General features: G+C 47.6%; 1 protein-coding gene across 1 annotated transcript; it reads left to right on the top strand.

Annotated features, from left to right (window-relative positions):
• The first annotated feature begins 5,850 nt into the window (after positions 1–5,850).
• On the top strand, positions 5,851–13,108 carry LOC119949905 (olfactory receptor 1G1-like). Its single transcript, XM_038771759.1, has 3 exons — positions 5,851–6,348; positions 12,161–12,611; positions 12,897–13,108. Exons 1-3 carry the CDS (start codon positions 5,851–5,853, stop codon positions 13,106–13,108), a joined length of 1,161 nt encoding a protein of 386 aa, XP_038627687.1.
• The last annotated feature ends 6,008 nt before the right edge of the window (positions 13,109–19,116 follow it).

The following is a 19,116-nucleotide window of genomic DNA, read 5'->3' as shown; positions in this document are numbered from 1 at the left end:
TTCCCACACAGCCACATCAATTGTTCTAGGAGGAATTCCCCACCACAGGGCTCATCCCCCGAGGTACAGAGGAGTTAGATGGCGTATGAAAAGTACATTGCCCGACCGACCTCAAGACAACCTGCACAGGTAAGGTACGTTCCCCCCGAGCCAGCCCATGGGAACACCCGCACCTGTTACCCACCCCTGATGGGAGAACTTCAGCCTTCACGCTACTCTGATACTGGGACTAAAGCATGTCTCAACCCACCTCCCTGATGGTAAGCCACAGGATTGGGGCATCCTGAGAGTGGGGTCAGTGGCCTCATCATCCCGGTGATGGCAACAGTGGCCAGGTCTGCCGGGTGGGAAGTGGGAAGTGGACCCCCGTCCCAGACGGCCAGGGGCTGGGGAGGGGGCTGGGAGAAGGGCACGTGTCTGGGGGAGGTGCAGACCCCCATTAACTTTCCACTGGAGTGTGGGTCCTCATCCCGATCCTCCAAAGGCTCTTCTTCTCTGTTATATGTTACTGACCACATTTAGGAGAGAAACTAACAGCCACATGCATGGGCTGGGTGCTCTAGTCTGGGTGTGAGCAGCTGCTCTTCTTCACTTGAAATGCCTAGCCTTCCATGTTCAGGTTGGAACACCCTCCGAGCAGGCTTAGTTGAAGTCACAGAACATGCGGGGACAGGTAGTCTGGGGTCCTATATGCAGGGAACTTCACCCCTACACCAATCTATCAACCAATCATATTTATTAACCGCTTACTGTGTGACAAGCACTGTACTAAGCACTTGGGAGAGTAAAGCCCAGCAATATGACAGAAATACTCCCTGTCCACAATGACCTTACAATCTAGTTGGGGAGACAGACAATAATATAAATAGATAATTATGATGATGATGATGATGATGATGTTTGTTCAGCGCTTACTATGTGCAAAGCACTGTTCTAAGATACACATTCTGGCCACCCTTGCTTTCAGATCACTGACAGAGAAGGGAAAGGCTTCCAAGTGTGGGATGGTTCCGGTCACAATGACCATTTTTCTACAAAAGCCACCTGGCTCACCTGATCTTCTGTCCACATTATCATTATCATCATCAATGCTATTTATTGAGTGTTTACTATATGCAAAATACTGTACAGAACCCTTGTGAGAATACAATACAACGGAGTTAGCAAAACAAACCAATAGTGTGTAGTGCTTCTTCTTCTGCAAGGGATGGAGAAAGGACAGGGAGGGCCAGAGGTCGTTAGAGGTCAGCAGCTTGAGCCATGCAGCAGGAATCAGGGACCAGTGTGTCAGAGACTGGGTACCCAGGGGAGCTCTGTTCTAGCTGACTCTGCTGGCCACAGTGTGACAAATAATGCCTCGGCTGGGTTTCCATAGTGTTTTTGTCTATCATCCTGGATGCCATCTGAAGGGGGTAATGCTGGTGGTGACTTCTCCGAGTTTCAGGTATTGCCCTGGGAGTTTCTTGGCTAAAATCCAACAGGTCTCCCCTGGTCCCTACCAGGCCTAATAATAACCTGCCCAAACCAGGATGTTTCACCACCAGAATTGGTGATGGTCACCAAGGCAACCTTGTTCACTTTAAATTTAACCTTTCCTGCCCTAAAACTGCCCTCTCCTCTGCCAGGCAAAACAATTTTTCTTCCCTTATTGACACCCATGCCCATCACCCACGTCGGCTGTTCTGGACATTTAACTCCCTCCTCAGGCCCCCTGTTCCTCCCCGTCCTCCATCCCTCACCCCCAATGATCTGGCCACCTACTTCATTAGGAAAATTAACACCATCAGGTCTGAGCTCCCCAAAGTCACCGCTCCCCCTTCTCCATCCCCCCACTCTCAACCTTCTCCTCTACCTTCCCATACTTTCTGGCAGTATTTTCAGAGGAAATCTCCTTCTTCCTCTCAAGTGCCACCCCTGCCACCTGTGCTTCTGACCCCATTCCCTCTCATCCTATAAAAACTCTCACCCCTTCCTTCCTCCCCTCAACTTCCATCCTCAACCACTCACTCTCCAACAGCTTCCTCCCCTCTGCCTTCAAACATGCCCAATTCTCCCCTATCCTAAAAAAAAACCCTCTCTTGACCCCAATGCTCCTTCCAGTTATTGCCCTATCTCCCTCCTACCCTTCCTTTCCAAACTCCTAGAGCGAGTCTTCTATACTCGATGGATGCCTCGAATTTCTCAACTCCAATTCTCTCCTGGATCCCCTCGAGTCTAGCTTCAGTCAGCTCCGTTCTACTGAACTGCCCTATCAAACATCCCCAATGACCAATGATGCATACAGTCCTAGTTCCTCCTTCTTTTAATGATCATAGGTGTGAACCGTATTTGAGAGATCCTTAGTAACCCTTGATGATGGTATGTGGGAACCCTCAAGGGGAAGATACTCCTTTGGGTGATGAAAAGAGTAGGTCTCTGGAGGACTCTTCCAAGAATGAACAATTAGTTCCTGAGATGACCAAGCAGTCTGTCCTAGACCATTGGATGCAAGCTGTATGTACTATCCTCCTGGTATCACCTATCCTGTAGCTCATGGGCCATGTACACAGTGGACCACTGGTCGACTAGTAAAAGTTACTCTCCTTAATATCATCTTAACGGTTAGGGATGTATCATCTAACATCCCTAATTTTCCCTCTAAGTCATCCAGTAAGACAAGAATCTAAAACCAACCGTTCCTGGGTGAGATCTTGAGAAGCAGTGTGGTCTAGTGGCTAGAGCATGGGCCTGCCAGTCAGAAGGGCCTGGGTTCTAATCCCAGCTCCACTACTTGTCTGCTGTGTGACATTGGGCAAGTCACTTCACTAGTCTGTGCCTTCCCTGTAAAATGGGGATTGACTGAGAGTGTCATGTGGGACATGGACTGCATCCAACAAAATTAACTTGGATCTATTGCAGTGATGATGATGATGGCATTTGTTAATAATAATAATAATTATGATAATAATAATAATGGTATTTGTTAAGCACTTACTATGTGCCAAGAACTGCTCTAAGCGCTGTGGGGGAGACAAGGTCATCAAGGTGTGCCACGTGGGGCTCACAGTCTTAATCTCCATTTTAAAGTTGAGGGAACTGAGGCACTGAGAAGTTAAGTGACTTGCCTAAAGTTACACAGCTGACAAGTTGTGGAGCCTTGATTAGAACCCATGAACTCTGGCTCCCAAGCCTATGCTCTTTCCATTTAGCCATGCTGCTTAGTACAGTGCCCCTGGCACATATTAAGTGCGTAACAGATACCATCAAAAAAATGGTCCATTCACCTGAGTTGAGTGAAGTAGATGGCTGGTGTCCCAGAAGAGATCACTGATGAAAGATTTTCATCTTGAGAAGCAGCTTGGCCTAGTGGATAGAGTACAGGCCTGGGAGACAGTAGGACCTGAGTTCTAGTCCCAGCTCTGCCACTTGTCTGCCCTGTGACCTTGGGCAAGTCATTGAACTTCTCCATGCCTCACTTACCTCATCTGTAAAATGGGAATTATGACTGTGAGCCCCACGTGGGACATGGAAAGTGTCAACCTGATTGCCATGCATCTACCCCAGGGCTCAGTACAGTGCCTGGCAAATAGAAAGAACTTAAAAAATACAATTAAAAAAAAGAGTCAGGGGCAAAGCAAGGTGAGGATTTGCAGGGGAAATGTGATAGGACAGGTCTTGGGAGTGATCAGATGTCTTTGAAGTCCTAACTGGTCAAGGGCCATCACAGGTGAAGACTGCTGGATATTAGAATTGCTCCAGAAGAAGGGCTGGCCCTCAGGACTGCGGGGTTGGAGAAAGTTGAGCTCGGGGTGTGATCAGCATGGATCAGCCAAGGTGGACCAGAACCTCCCAACAGAGTTCCATAGCTCCAATCTCCTAGAATCCCTCCCAACCAACTAGAACTCCTTCATATCACCGAACACAGATTTCAACCTGCAGCGTTTAAACCTGGGAAATGCCTTGGCTTAACAGTGGATTCAGGAATGGGGAACAGTTTACTGCCTGGACCTTGAAGGGGTTAATTAGGTGGGGTTTCCTCCTAGAGCAGGGAGAAGAGGGGGGATGCTTACCTGTCATCAAGGGGTTCTAGAGGATTTAAAAGCAGCAATCACATCATAACAGCCATTTCGTCATTGTATTAGTGTTATTAATAATAATGGCATTTATTAAGCACTTACTATGTGCAAAGCACTGTTCTAAGCGCTGGGGAGTTTACAAAGTGATCAGGTTGTCCCACGGGGGGCTCACAGTCTTAATCCCCATTTTACAGATGAGGGAACTGAGGCCCAGAGAAGTGAAGTGACTTGCTCAAAGTCACACAGCTGACAAGTGGCGGGGCCGGGATTTGAACCGATGACCTCAGACTCCAAAGCCTGGGCTCTTTCCACTGAGCCACGCTGCTTCCCCTGTGTTATTGTTGAGTACCTACCTCATACCAAGCCCTGGTATTTAATCACTGGTATTTATTGAACACTTGTGTGTAGAACACTGTACTAAGCTCCTATACTAAGCTCCTGTACTGTACTAAGCTCCTGGGAAAGCACAGCAGAAGAGGGTAGGCAGGCATAATCTCTGCCCTCAAGAAAAATACAAGACACAGTCTCAATTCTCTGGAACCTGACCCCACTAAGTAAGGGAAGAGAGACCAATAGAAGAAAAACAACAACAGTAAATTACAATCCAAAATAAGAGCCATTTGAAGATTTAATTGCCCAAATTATTAACATTAAAATGAATAGCTGAAACAGCACTTGGAGGGGATAATTATCAAGGTGCTCTCCTCTCCAATCAAGAGTACTAGGGTAGAAAAGCCTGCAGTCTTTCCCAGTGTTTCCTAGATGGTTATGGGCTGTACTTTCAAACTGTGGGGGGAGAGGAAGAAGACTGCCCTGACCAGCCACTGGCACATCACAGACCAGAGCTTCCCTCTTATGGAGACCCCGGCCGCATGGATGGCCCACCCTCCACTGATGAAAGAGATCTGACTTCACTCCGGTAATTCTTGGTGGGAGGAGGGAAGACTACTCTACCCATTGGACCACCCACTACAGACGCCACAACCCTCATTCTTCTGGGAACTACAGACACGAGGAAGACAAACAAGACTGGGAGTGAGGAGTGGGCTGAGTCTTGCAAAAACTAGTGTGATGGGCTTAAAAAGCAAGCAAAAATAAACTTATAAGAAGGAATAAGGAAGGAGTTGGGGGCCATTTCCTAAGGGTAGGGTGCAGAACAGCTGTCAGCACCGTAAAGTCCATCAACAGGACCCAGAAATATTGTCTTAGCACCAAAATGAGCAAGGCACAATTTTTCTCCTTAGTAATGAACAGGCTTGGCCTGAGAATTGGGATGAGATTCCATGGAGAAAGCTAAGGAGAGAGTAGTGATGATGGAGAAATGTCAGGGAATGGGGGTGTCTGAAGAAACTGGGATTGTTCAATCCGGTGAGGAGAAGCCTGAAGGGCCACTGATGATGGGCTCCGAGTTTCTGAGAATGAGGAGTAGCCGGACCAGGAGAGCCCAATACTGTGCCTGGGGGTGGGGCAGAAATAGAACCCGCTGCACCTTGTGCCGACACACACGGGCCTGGGAAGGGTGGACCCAGGACCTCAGGAAGGCTGGAGAGTGTGAGCAGAAGAATCTCAGATGAACAAATACTCCAGCCAGACCCCAGCCCTCCCAATCACATTCCCAATAAAGCTGGGGAGATGTCTGAAATTGAGCAGCAGGGGTCTCTCCATTGTTTACGCTACCCCGCCCCGGAACACACACATTAAACTGCATAAAACCTAGACTGAGTCTGAACCAGGATGTGATTGCTCCACCATCCCATTCTCCTGTCGCATCTCCCCCAGCAGATCCTCCAGCCCCATGGAGAGGGGAAACCAAACTGGCATCTCCGAATTCTCCCTCCTGGGACTGTCCAACCTGGCAGAGCAGTGGGAGCTCCTCTTCGTGTTGTTCCTCTGGTTGTACCTGTTTGGGGTTCTGGGGAGCCTGCTCATCGTCCTGCCCGTCAGCTCTGACCCGCACCTGCACACCCCCATGTACTTCTTCCTCACCAACCTCTCCCAGGCTGACATCTGCTTCCTGTCCACCACGGTCCCCAAGATGCTGGTTAACATTCAGAACCACGACAAATCCATATCCTACACTGGCTGCCTGGCACAAATACACTTCTTCATTCTGTTCACAAGTCTGGACCATTTTCTCCGCACTGGAATGGCATATGACCGTTACGAGGCCATATGTCACCCCCTCCACTACACCACCATCATGTGCCCACAGCTCTGTACCCTGGTTGTTGCTGGATCCTGGATCTTCAATTCCCTCCATGCCCTGACACACACCCTATTGGTGGTTCGCTTATCCTTCTGTACCAATCGGGAAATTCTTCACTTCTTCTGTGAACTTTACCAGATCCTAAAGCCTTCCTGTTCTGGCATTTGCATCAATGAAGTAATCATGTTTGTCTCTGTAGTAGTGATTGGGGTAGGTCCAATCACCGGCCTTCTGTTCTCTTACATTCGCATCATCTCCACCATATTGAGAATCCCATCTGCAGGGGGTAGGTGGAAAGCCTTCAGCACTTGTGCTTCTCACCTGTCCGTGGTCTCCTTATACTACAGCACCTCTCTTGGGACTTCCTTTTGTCCAACATCTACCCAGACATTCAGTAAGGGCTCAATAGCGTCTGTGCTGTACACAGTGGTTATCCCCACTGTGAATCCCTTCATCTACAGCCTGAGGAACAAGAACATTAAAATGGCCCTGAGAAATGCATTCAACAGGAAAAGTGTCTTCTCTCGAGGACTCTGACATGCTGATTCACCTGAAGCTTATTTTTCTGAGAAAGTTAAGCCAGCTCTCGAACCTCGCATACTTTTTGTCGTGTACAATTTGGTTTTGTTTGTTTTTTGTAGGAGAGGGTCAAACTCTCACATTCCGAGTGAGAGTTTACCATCCTCCTTTATGGTCAACAATATTCTGTTGACCAAAGAAGCAGTGTGGCCTAGTGGAAAGATCAGGGACAAGGGAGTCAGAGAAACTGGGCTCTTATCCCAGCTCACTACTTGTCTGCTGTGTGACTTTGGACAAGTCACTCAACTTTTCTGTGCTTCAGGTCCTTATCTATAAAATGGGGATTCAGTACCTGTTCCCCCTCCTACTGAGACTGTGAGTCCTACGTGAGACCTAATCACCTTATATCTGCCCCAGCCCTTAGTACAATGCTTGGCACATAACCTATGCCATTCTTATTAGGGAAGCAGCATGGCCTGGTGGACCTAGTATGGGCCTGGGAGTTGGAAGACCAGGGTTCTAATCCTGCTTCTGCCACTTCTCTGCTGTGTAGCCACGGGCAAGTCACTTCACTTTTCTGGGCCTCATTTACCTCATCTATGAAATGGAGATTAGGATTGTGAGTCCCTTGTGAGATGGGGATTGTGTCCATCCCGATTATCTTGTATCTACCCCACACTTAGTACAGTGCCTGGCACATGGTAAGCACTTAAATACCACTTAAAACAGAAAATCTCCTGGGACATCTCCCTAAGCAAAGCCCAGCAGGGAGACCAGGCACTGAGAGTTTATGTCTCTCTCACACGGAGCTGGGGGAGCCATAAACTGTGGGGCCTGAGGGACCAGAGACTCCTGCAAATAGTCCTGCCGTAAGCCCCACTCACACCACCACTGCACCTGTGGTTGAGGATGCAGCATTTCTGCTTGGAGCTCCACAGCCCCCCATCCCGCTTCCCTCTCAGCTACACTGATTGTTCCAGGACGAGTTCCCCACCACAAGGCCCGTCATCCGAAGGAACAAAGGAGGCGGACGGTGCAGACAGCCTTCATTGCCCGACTGACCCCAAGACGACCTGCACAGGTAGGGAACGACCCCCCCGTCCCAACACAGAAGAGCACCCATGCCTCTTCCCAGTCACGATGGGAGAACTTTAGCCTTCACTCTGATCCAATATTGGGGCTACAAGTACATCCCAGCCCCCTTCCCCACTGGGTCCACAGGAGTCTAAAAGCCACAATATCGGGGCATTCTGAAAGTGAGATATGACCTCCCTACTCGCATCAAACATACAACAGCACTTAGAACAGTGCTCAGCGCTTAGAACAGTGCTTCGCACATAGTAAGCGCTTAACAAATGCCATTATTAAGTATTAATTAATTAATTAATCAAACTAGCACTCTTCCCCTCTTCGAAGCCCTACTGTGAGCTCACCTCCTCCAGGATGCCTTCCCAGACTGAGCCCCCCTTTTCCTCTGCTCCTCCTCCCCTCCCCACCACCCCTACTCCATCCCTCTGCTCTACCCCCTTCCCCTCCCCACAGCACATGTTTATATTTGTACAAAATTATAACTTTATTTATTTTATTAATAATAATAATACTAAATATTATCTGTAGTTCTATTTATCCATATTGATGTCATTGATGCCTGTCTACTTTTTTTGTTTTGTTGTCTGTCTCCTGCTTTCAGGCTGTGAGCCCGTTGTTGGGTAGGGATTCTCTCTATCTATTGCCAAATTTACTTTCCAAATGCTTAGTACATTGCTCTGCATAACAGTAAGCGCTCAATAAATCTGACTGAATGAATGAACCATTACTATTTTCACTGACCCTTTCAGGGAACAGGAGACTGTCTTTCTCATTCCATAGCCATTACTGAAGAAACTATACCCCAAGATCTCAGTGAATAACAGGTCCTCTTTATTAAAACATCCCACTGGATCCCACATAACAAGGGGCACCATCCCGGTACAAACAGATACAAAAAATACATACTTTTGCAGCAACTAGTTGTGCCTTTTATATTCTAAAGCACCCCCTCCAAAAGTCTTCCCAGTTAGTGCCCTGCACACAGAGGAAGTCCTTCCCTCCTTTTAATGAATCCTGGAGAGGAAATTTCTATTTTCTGGTGATGCCTCCAGTCCTAGGTCCTCCTTCTTGTGATGATCATAGGTTTGAACCATTTTTGAGAGATCCTTAGTTAGCCTTGCTGATAGTCTGCGGGAACCCTCAGAGGGAAGTTCCTCCTTTGGGTGATGCAAAGAGTGGGTCTCTGGAGGACTCTTTCAAGAACGAACAATTAGTTCCCAAGATGACCAAGCAGTCTGTCCAAGACCATCCGATGCAGGCTGTATACACTATCTTTCTGGTATCACTTATCCTGCAGCTTGTGGGCCCTATACCCAATGGACCACTGGCCAACTGGTAACAGTTACTCTCCTTAATATCACATAAATGGTTAGGGATAACTCATCTAATATCCCTAATTTTCCCTCTAGGTCATCCAGTAAGACAAGAATCTAAGACCGACCATTCCTGGGCGAGATCTTGAGAAGCAGTGTGGTCTAGTGGATAGAGCATGTACCTGGGTGTCAGAAGGACAGGGTTCTGTTCCCAGCTCCTGCCACTTTTCTGCTGTGTGACATTGGCCAAGTCACTTCACTTCCCTGTGCCTTCCCTGTAAAATGGGGATTGACTGACTGTGCCGCGTGGGACATGGACTGCGTCCAACCTGATTAACTTGGATCTATTGCAGGGACGATGATGATGATGGTATTTGTTAAGCGCTTACTATGTGCTAAGCACTGTTCTAAGCACTGGGGGATACAAGGTAATGAGGTTGTACCACGTGGAGCTCGCAGTCTTAGTCTCCATTTTACAGATGAGGGAACTGAGGCATGGAAAAGTTATGGAACTTTCCCAAAGTCACACAGCTGGCAAGTGGCAGAGCCATGATTAGAACCCATGACCTCTGACAGCCAAGCCTGTGCTCTTTCCATTGAGCCACGCTGCTTAGTACAGTGCGTCTGGCACATAATAAGTGCTTAAAGAAAACCATAAAAATGGTCCATCCACCTGGGTTGAGTGAAGTAGATGGCTGGTGTTCCAGATGAGATCATGGATGACAAATTTTTATCTTGAGAAGCAGCTTGGCCCAGTGGAGAGAACTTGGGCCTGGGAGTAAACAGGACCTGGGTTCTAGTCCCAGCTCTGCCACTTGTCCACCCTGTGACCTTGGGCAAATCATTGAACTTCTCCGTGCTACACTTACCACATCTGTAAAATGTGAACTATGACTGTGAGCCCCACGTGGGACATGGAAAGTGTCAACGTGATTGCCATGCATCTACCCCAGGGCTCAGTACAGCACCTGGAAAATAGTAAGAACTTAATACCATTTTTTAAAAAATTGTCAGGGGCAAAGCAAGGTGAGGATTTGCAGGGGAAGTGGGGTGGGAAAGGTTTGAAGTGACAGGACGGCTTCGAAGACCTAACTGGTCAACTGGCCATCACAGGTGAAGACTGCTGAATACTAGGATTGCTCCAGAAGAAGGGCTGGCCCTCAGGACTGAGGGGCTGGAGAACGTTGGGCTTGGGGTATGATCAGCATGGATCAGCCAAGCTGGACCAGAACCTCCCAAAGCAGTTTCATGGCTCGAATCACCTAGAATCCCTCCGAGCCAACTAGAACTTCTTCATACTCCCTGACACGGATTTCAACCTGCAGTATTTAAACCCAGAAAATGCCTAGGCTTAACAATGGATTCAGGGATGGGGGAGAGTTTACTGCCTGGACCTTGGAGGAGTTAATTAGGTGGGTTTTCTTCCTAGAGCAGAGAGAAGAGGGGGATATGTTTACCTATCCTCAAGGGTTTCTAGAGGATTTAAAAGCAGCAATCACACCATGACAGCCATTTTCAGAATTATATTAGTGTTATTGTTGAGCACTTACCTCATACTAACCCTTGGTATTTAATCACTGGTATCTACTGAACATTTGTGTGTAAAGCGCTGTACTAAGCCACTGGGAAAGCACAGCAGAAGAGGGTAAGCAGGCATAATCTCTGCCCTCAAGAAAAATACAAGACACAGTCCCAGTTCTCTGGACCCTGACCCCACTAGGTAAGGGAAGAGAGACTCACAGGAGAAAAAGAACAACAGTAAATTACTATCCAGAATAAGAGCCATTTGACGATTTAAGTCCCCAAATTATCGAAATTTAACAAATAGCTAAAACAGCACTTGGGGGCGGGGGGAATTATCAAGATTTTCTCCTCTCTAATCAAGAGTACTTGAGTACAAATGCCTGCAGTCCTTCCCAGTGTTTCTTAGGTGGTATGGGCTTTATTTTCATCCTGTGGGGGAGAGGAAGAAGACTCACCTGGCCAGCCAGCGGCTCATCACAGACCGGAGCTTCCCTGTTATGGGGATCCTGGCCGCATGGGTGGCCCACCCTCCACTCTTGATAGAGATCTGGCTTCACTCCTCAAATTGTTGAGTGGGTTTTGAGGAGACTACTCAAGCCATTGGACCACCCTCTGCAGATGCCAGAACCCTCATTACTAGGGGAAGTCCAGAAATGTGGAAGACAAACAAGAATGGGAGCAAGAGCTGGAACTGAGCGTGACAGAAACAAGTATGTTGGGCTTAAAAAGAAAGCCAAAATAAACTTAATAAGAAGGCATAAGGAGGGAGTTGGGGGGCATTTGCTAAGAGTAGGGTGCAGGGCAGCTGCGAGCACTGTAAAGTCCATCAACAGGACCCAGCAATATTCTTTTGGCACCAAAATGAGCAAGGCACAATTTTTCTCCTTAGTACTGAGTAGGGTTGACCTGAGAAGTGGGATGAGATTCCATGGAGAAGGCTCCGGAGGGAGAGGTGATGATGGAGAAATGTCTGGGAATGGGGTGTCTGAAGAAACTGGGATTGTTGATTCAGGTGAGGAGAAGCCTGAGGGGCCACTGATGATGGGCTCCGAGTCTCTGATGAGGTGTTCCATGGAGAATGAGGCGCAGCAGGACCGAGAGCCCAATTCTGTGCCTGGGGATGGGGCAGAAATAGAACCCGCTTCATCTAGTGTTGACACACACCCAGGCCCGGAAATAGTTGACACAGGACCCCAGGAAGGCTGGACAGTGTGAGCAGGAGAATCTCAGATGAACAAATACTCCAGCCAGAGCTCAGCCCTCCAAACCACATTTCCAATAAAGCAGGGAAATTTATGAAATCGAGTAGCAGGGATTTCTCCACTGTTTTCCGTGCCCTGCCGCGGCGATAACACATTGAACTGCATAAAGTCTAGACAGAGTCTGAACCAGGATGTGATTGCTTCTCCATCCCATTCTCCTGCCACATCTCCCCCAGCAGAATCTCTGGCCGCATGGACAGGGGAAACCAAACCGGCATCTCAGAATTCCTCCTCCTGGGACTGTCCGACTGGGCAGAGCAGCGGCAGCTCCTCTTCATGTTATTCCTCTGGATGTACCTGCTTGGTGTCCTGGGGAGCCTGCTCATCATCCTGGCCATCAGATCTGACCCGCACCTGCACACGCCCATGTACTTCTTCCTCACCAACCTCTCCCTGGCCGACATCTGTTTTCTGTCCACCACAGTCCCCAAGATGCTGGTCAACATTCAGACCCACAGTAAAACCATATCCTACGCTGGGTGCCTGGCGCAAATGTATTTCTTCATTCTGTTCGGAGGTCTCGACCACTTTCTCCTCACTGGAATGGCTTATGACCGCTATGTGGCTATATGCCACCCACTCCACTACACCACCATCATGGGCCCACGGCTCTGTGCCCTGATGGTAGCTGGGTCCTGGATTACCAGCAGTCTCCATGCTCTGACACATACTTTAATGGTGCTTCGAATATCCTTCTGTGCAGACAATAAAATCCATCACTTCTTCTGTGAACCTATCCAGATCATAAAACTTTCCTGCACTGATCCACTCATCAATGAAATATTGCTCTTTGTTTTTGCAGCTCTGTTAGGGCTAGGTCCCCTCACGGGCCTTCTGTTCTCTTACAATCAGATTTTCTCCACTATTTTAAGAATCCCATCTACCGGGGGAAGGTTTAAAGCCTTCTCAACCTGTGGCTCTCATCTGTCTGTGGTCTCCTTGTTCTATGGCACTTCCGCTTGGGTCTACTTCAGCCCCCGATCCACCCACAAGGCCAAGAAAGACTCTATAGCATCTGTGATGTACTCAGTGGTGACCCCCATGCTGAACCCTTTCATCTACAGCCTGAGGAACAAGGACATGAAAGGGGCCCTGAGAAAATTCATCAGTAGGAAATATGACTTCTTCCAGAAACTGTAATCCCTTTGTTTTGTTTGTTGGAAACTCTTTCCCCTCTCATCTGCTGATTGTCAGTGTCCCACAGGTTCTGTTCTGAATGTCTACTTAGCACATTCCTCACCTACTCCTTAGAGGCATCTATGTATTCATAGATTTCTCTGCTCTTTCCCAGTAGCAATTCTGCAGGTGCAGTGGGGTCTGGCATGGTCAGAATCCCCAGTCCTGCACTGGAATCAGTTGGGGTTCAATTGTCTAGTGAAAAAACGTGGATTAGGAATGTATAATTGTGGGTGTGTGGGTAACCCTGTAGCTACCCCAGAGTTTAGAACGTAATAAACATTTATTAAACACCACAATTATTGTTGATTGGTTTTCTTAAGAGGTGGAATTTTCACTTGTATTGGAATAAAGGAACTCAGCTCCCTTCTTGCAAATGTTTTTGGACAAATAAAAGACACGGTATTTCTCAAACAAATCCCTATCATTGATCTAAACTGTGAAGGAAATGGAAAAGGGTAGAAATGTTTTATAAAAATGATGCCATGGTGTTTTCTTATCCCTAACAACTAAACATTAGAGTCATGATCCTAAAATATTTGCTGCAGTAAGTTATATTAAGAAATAACCATAATAGGAATTGGGAAGGCGCAGCCTATAGAAGCAGCATGGCTCAGTGGAAAAAGGATGGGCTTGGGGGTCAGACATCATACGTTCTAATCCCAGATCCGCCACTTGTCAACTATGTGATTTTGGGCAAATCACTTCCCTTCTCTGTGCCTCAGTTGCCTCATCTGTAAAATGGGGATTAAGACTGTGAGTCCTATGTGGGACAACCTGATTACCTTGTTTCCCCCCAGGGCTTAGAACAGTGCTTGGCACATAGTAAATGCTTAATAATGCCATCATCATTATTATTATTGCAGGTGTGATTACAAATTGCAGAATTTGTAGAAAGTGAAAATCTGAAAGACCCATCAGTTAACATTTGTTAAATGGGGAAACAGTGGAAAAGGCTGGAAATTGACAAAAAAGATAAATACTTAGTCAGGTTATGGTTGAAGTGCCATTGTTCAAGAAGGGCGGAGACAGCGGCAATAAAGATTCATTGTTGACCAAATCCCACACTACTGGGAGGAGGGGACACTTAATGACACTCACTGGTGGGAATGTAAAGCCAAACTAAAGGAAATGTAAGGACTTCAGACAGAAATCAAACATGTTCAAATGGGATTTTATGAAATTTATGGATGTTATGGATTTATGGAAAGGTGAGGGATAGTGGCCCTCATCAGTGTCACATCTGGAGAGTTTCCAGTAATCTATCAGTCTCAGCTATGGGAGGGAGTGTCAAGCACAGGTCTATCCATTCCATTCCTACTTTGGGCAGTGGCTAGTGAGTGGAAGGCAATCTGCTACAAGTCAAAACTCACCCATGCTGGGCAGCAGTGGCATAGGAGAGAGTTAAGGGCGGAGACTAGGGTTTACTGCGCAGAAGGCGGCAATGATAAACCACTTCGGGAATTTTACAAAGAAAACTCTGGAAACACTACCAGAATGATTGCAGATGGAGAGCGGGGCCTTCTGGGAGAGATGTGCCCGTGGTGTCGCTATAGGATAGAAATGAATCAAAGGCATAAGACAAGAGGGATAGTGGAAGGTTCAGGAAAGGATTAGGAAGGCATCCATTCATGGCAGGTCATTGGAGGGAGCACTAGTGATGATAGAAGGTATGTCCAAGGAAAGCCCACTGTGTGCTTCTGAGATAGGGGGAGGGAGACACTGTCAGAGAAAAAATTCTGGGACCTGGGCACCATTGTCCTGAAGCAGCAATGGCATTTCTCAGGTTGCTAGATGAGAATGCCGCTCAAGGCTCACTCTCTCCTGGGCAGAGGTTATAGTGGTAGTGCAGTGAAGGATTCTGAGTAGATTCCTGTCTTAGAGGGGTGAGGAGACTGGTTATGGCTGTCCCTTGGTCTGTGCTGAGATTCTCAGAAGTCAGTTTGGGGAATATAATCACTGAGCTTTAGGAACCGCTGTCCAGGGGAGCCAAACAAGGTTCATTCATTCAATCATTCATTCATTCAATCTTATTTATTGTGCACTTACTGTATGCAGAGCACTGAACTAAGCACTTGGAGAGTACAATTCCGCAATAAATCTGGGTTCCACCACTTAGCTGTGTGACCCTGGGCAAGGCACTTAACTTCTCTGTGCCCCAGTTACCTCATCTGTAAAGTGCGGATTAAGACTGTGAGCCCCACGTGGGACAACCTCATCACCTTGTATCTCCCAGCGCTTAGAACAGTGCTTCGCACATAGTAAGTGCTTTACGAATCCCCACCCACAGCAGGCTTACAGTCAAGAAAGGAATAATGATATTTGTTAAGTGCTTACTATGTGTCAAGCACTGTTCTAAGCACTAGGGGACATACAAGGAAATCAGGTAGTCCCACTTGGGGCTCATAGTCTTAATCTCCATTTTACAGATGAGGCAACTGAGGCACAACAGACGTTAAGTAACTTGCCCAAAGTCGAACAGCTGATAAGCAGCAGAGGCAGGAATAGAACCCACAACCTCTTTCAACTAAGTCCATGCTCTTTCCACTAAGCCATGCTAAACTGTCCCCAGTAAGATTACATTATCATCTCCAGATATCTCCCTCAGTAGAACCAGGAGGGGCCAGGGCAGAAACCAGAAGCTGAGTGTTCATTCACATATAACAAGGAGCTCAGGGAGCCATGGAGTGTGAGTCCCAAGGGCCCAGAGGCTCTTACAAATAGTCCTGCCATGAGTCCCTTTCCCATCCGCACTGCCACCATGAGTGAGGATGCAGCGTTCCTGCCTAGGACCCTGAATTTCTTGCATTCCTCTTCCCACACAGCCACATCAATTGTTCTAGGAGGAATTCCCCACCACAAGGCTCATTCCCCGAGGTACAGAGGAGTTAGACGGCGTATGAAAAGGACATTGCCTGACTGACCTCAAGACAACCTGCACAGGTAAGGTACGTTCCCCCCGAGCCAGCCCATGGGAACACCCGCACCTGTTACCCACCCCTGACAGGAGAACTTCAGACTTCACGCTACTCTGATACTGGGCCTAAAGCATGTCTCAACCCACCTCCTTGATGGTAAGCCACAGGATTGGGGCATCCTGAGAGTGGGGTCAGTGTCCTCATCGTCCCGGTGACGAGCAGGGGATGGGGAGGGGGCTGGGAGAAGGGCATGTCTCTGGGGGAGGTGCAGACCCCCATTAACTTTCCACTGGAGTGTGGGTCCTCATCCCGATCTTCCACAGGCTTTTCCTCTCTGTTATATGTTACTGACCACATTTAGGAGAGAAACCAACAGCCACATGCATGGGATGGGTGCTCTAGTCAGTGTGTGAGCAGCTGCTCTTCGTCACTTGAAATGCCTAGCCTTCCATGTTCAGGTTGGAACACCCTCACAGCCTGCTCAGTTGAAGTCACAAAACACCCGGGGACTTGTAGTCTGGGGCTCTAAATGCAGGAGACTTCAACCCTACACCAATCTATCAACCAATAATATTTATTGACCATTTACTGTGTGCAGGGCACTGTACTAAGCACTTGGGAGAGTAAAGCCCAGCAATACGACAGAAATACCCCCTGCCCATAATGGCTTTACAAATCTAGTTGGGGAGAGAGACAATAATATATATAGATAATAATAATGATGATGATGATGGTATTTGTTCAGAAGGGAAAGGCTTCCAAGTGTGGGATGGTTCTGGTCGCAATGATCTTTTTTCTACAAAAGCCACCTGGCTCACCTGATCTTGTGTCCACATTATTATTATCATCATCATCAATGGTATTTATTGGGTGTTTACTATGTGCAGAGTACCGTACTGAACCCTTGTGAGAATACAACTGAGTTAGCGAAACAAACCAATAGTGTGCAGTGCTTCTTTTTCTGTGGCCCACGCCGCAAGGGATGGAGAAAGGAAAGGGAAGGCCAGAGGTTGTTGGAGGTCAGCAGCTTGAGCCATGCAGCAGGAATCAGGGACCAATGTTTTAGAGACTGGGTACCCCGGGGAACTCTGTTCTAGCGGTATCTGCTGGCCACAGTGTGACAAATGATGCCTGGGCTGGGTTTCCATAGTGTTTTTGTCTATCATCCTGGATGCAATCTGAAGGGGGTAATGCTGGTGGTGACTTCTCTGAGTTTCAGGTATTGCTCTGGGTGTTTCTTGGCTAAAATCCAACAAGTCTTCTCTGGTCCCTACCAGGCCGAATAATAACCTGCCCAAACCAGGATGTTTCACCACCAGAATTGGTGACGGTCACCAAGCCAACCTTGTTCACTTTAAATTTAACCTTTCCTGCCCTAAAACTGTCCTCTTCTCTACCAGGCAAAACAATTTTTCTTCCCTTATTGACACCCATGCCCATCACCCAAGTCAGATGTTCTGGACATTTAACTTCCTCCTCAGGCCCCCTGTTCCTCCCCGTCCTCCATCCCTCACCCCCAATGATCTGGCCACCTACTTCATTAGGAAAATTAACACCATCAGGTCTGAGCTCCCCAAAGTCACCGCTCCCCCTTCTCCATCCCCCCACTCTCAACCTTCTCCTCTACCTTCCCATACTTTCTGGTAGTATCTTCAGAAGAGATCTCCTTCCTCCTCTCAAGTGCCACCCCCACCACCTGTGCTTCGGACTCCATTCCCTCGCATCTTATAAAAACTCTCACCCCTTCCTTCCTCCCCTCAACTTCCATCCTCAACCACTCACTCTCCAACGGCCTCCTCCCCTCTGCCTTCAAACATGCCCAATTCTCCCCATCCTAAAAAAAACCCTCTCTTGACCCCACTGCTCCTCCCAGTTATTGCCCTATCTCCCTCCTACACTTCCTTTCCAAACTCCTAGAGTGAGTCATCTATACTCGATGCCTCGAATTGCTCAACTCCAATTCTCTCCTGGATCCCCTCGAGTCTAGCTTTAGTCCCCTCCATTCTACCAAACTGCCCTATCAAACGTCCCCAATGACCAATGATGCATACAGTCCTAGTTCCTCCATCTTTTAATGATCATAGGTGTGAACCGTATTTGAGAGATCCTTAGTGACCCCTGATGATGGTATGTGGGAACCCTCAAGGGGAAGATACTCCTTTGGGTGATGAAAAGAGTAGGTCTCTGGAGGACTCTTCCAAGAATGAACAATTAGTTCCTGAGATGACCAAGCAGTCTCTCTTAGACCATTGGATGCAAGCCGTATGTACTATCCTCCTGGTATCACCTATCCTGTAGCTCGTGGGCCATGTACACAGTGGACCACTGGCCGACTAGTAAAAGTTACTCTCCTTAATATCATCTTAACGGTTAGGGATGTATCATCTAACATCCCTAATTTTCCCTCTAAGTCATCCAGTAAGACAAGAATCTAAGACTGACCATTCCTGGGTGAGATCTTGAGAAGTAGTGTTGCCTAGTGGCTAGAGCATGGACCTGGGAGTCAGAAGGACCTGGGTTCTAATCCCAGCTCCACTACGTGCCTGCTGTGTGACATTGGGCAAGTCACTTCACTTCCCTGTGCCTTCCCTGTAAATTGGGGATCAACTGAGAGCGCCATGTGGGACATAAACTGCGTCCAACCTGATTAACTTGGATCTATTACAGTAATGATGATGATGGTATTTGTTAAGTACTTACTATGTGCCAAGCACTGTTCTAAGTGTTGTGGGTGATACAAGGTAATCAGGGTGTGCCACTTGGGGCTCACAGTCAATCCCCATTTTAAAGATGAGGGAACTGAGGCACGGAGAAATTAAGTGACTTGCCTAAAGTCACACAGCTGACAAGTTGTGGAGCCTTGATTAGAACCCATGAACTCTGACTCCCAAGCCTATGCTCTTTCCATTTAGCCATGCTGCTTAGTACAGTGACCCTGGCACATATTAAGTGCGTAACAGATACCATTAAAAAAATGGTCCATTCACCTGAGTTGAGTGAAGTAGATGGCTGGTGTCCCAGATGAGATCATGGATGTCAGATTTTCATCTTGAG

Source organism: Tachyglossus aculeatus, chromosome X1 (genome assembly GCF_015852505.1).
Source record: "Tachyglossus aculeatus isolate mTacAcu1 chromosome X1, mTacAcu1.pri, whole genome shotgun sequence".
Lineage (NCBI taxonomy): Eukaryota > Metazoa > Chordata > Mammalia > Monotremata > Tachyglossidae > Tachyglossus > Tachyglossus aculeatus.
Note: the sequence above shows the minus strand (reverse complement) of the source record. Positions and strands in the feature narration are given on the sequence as shown.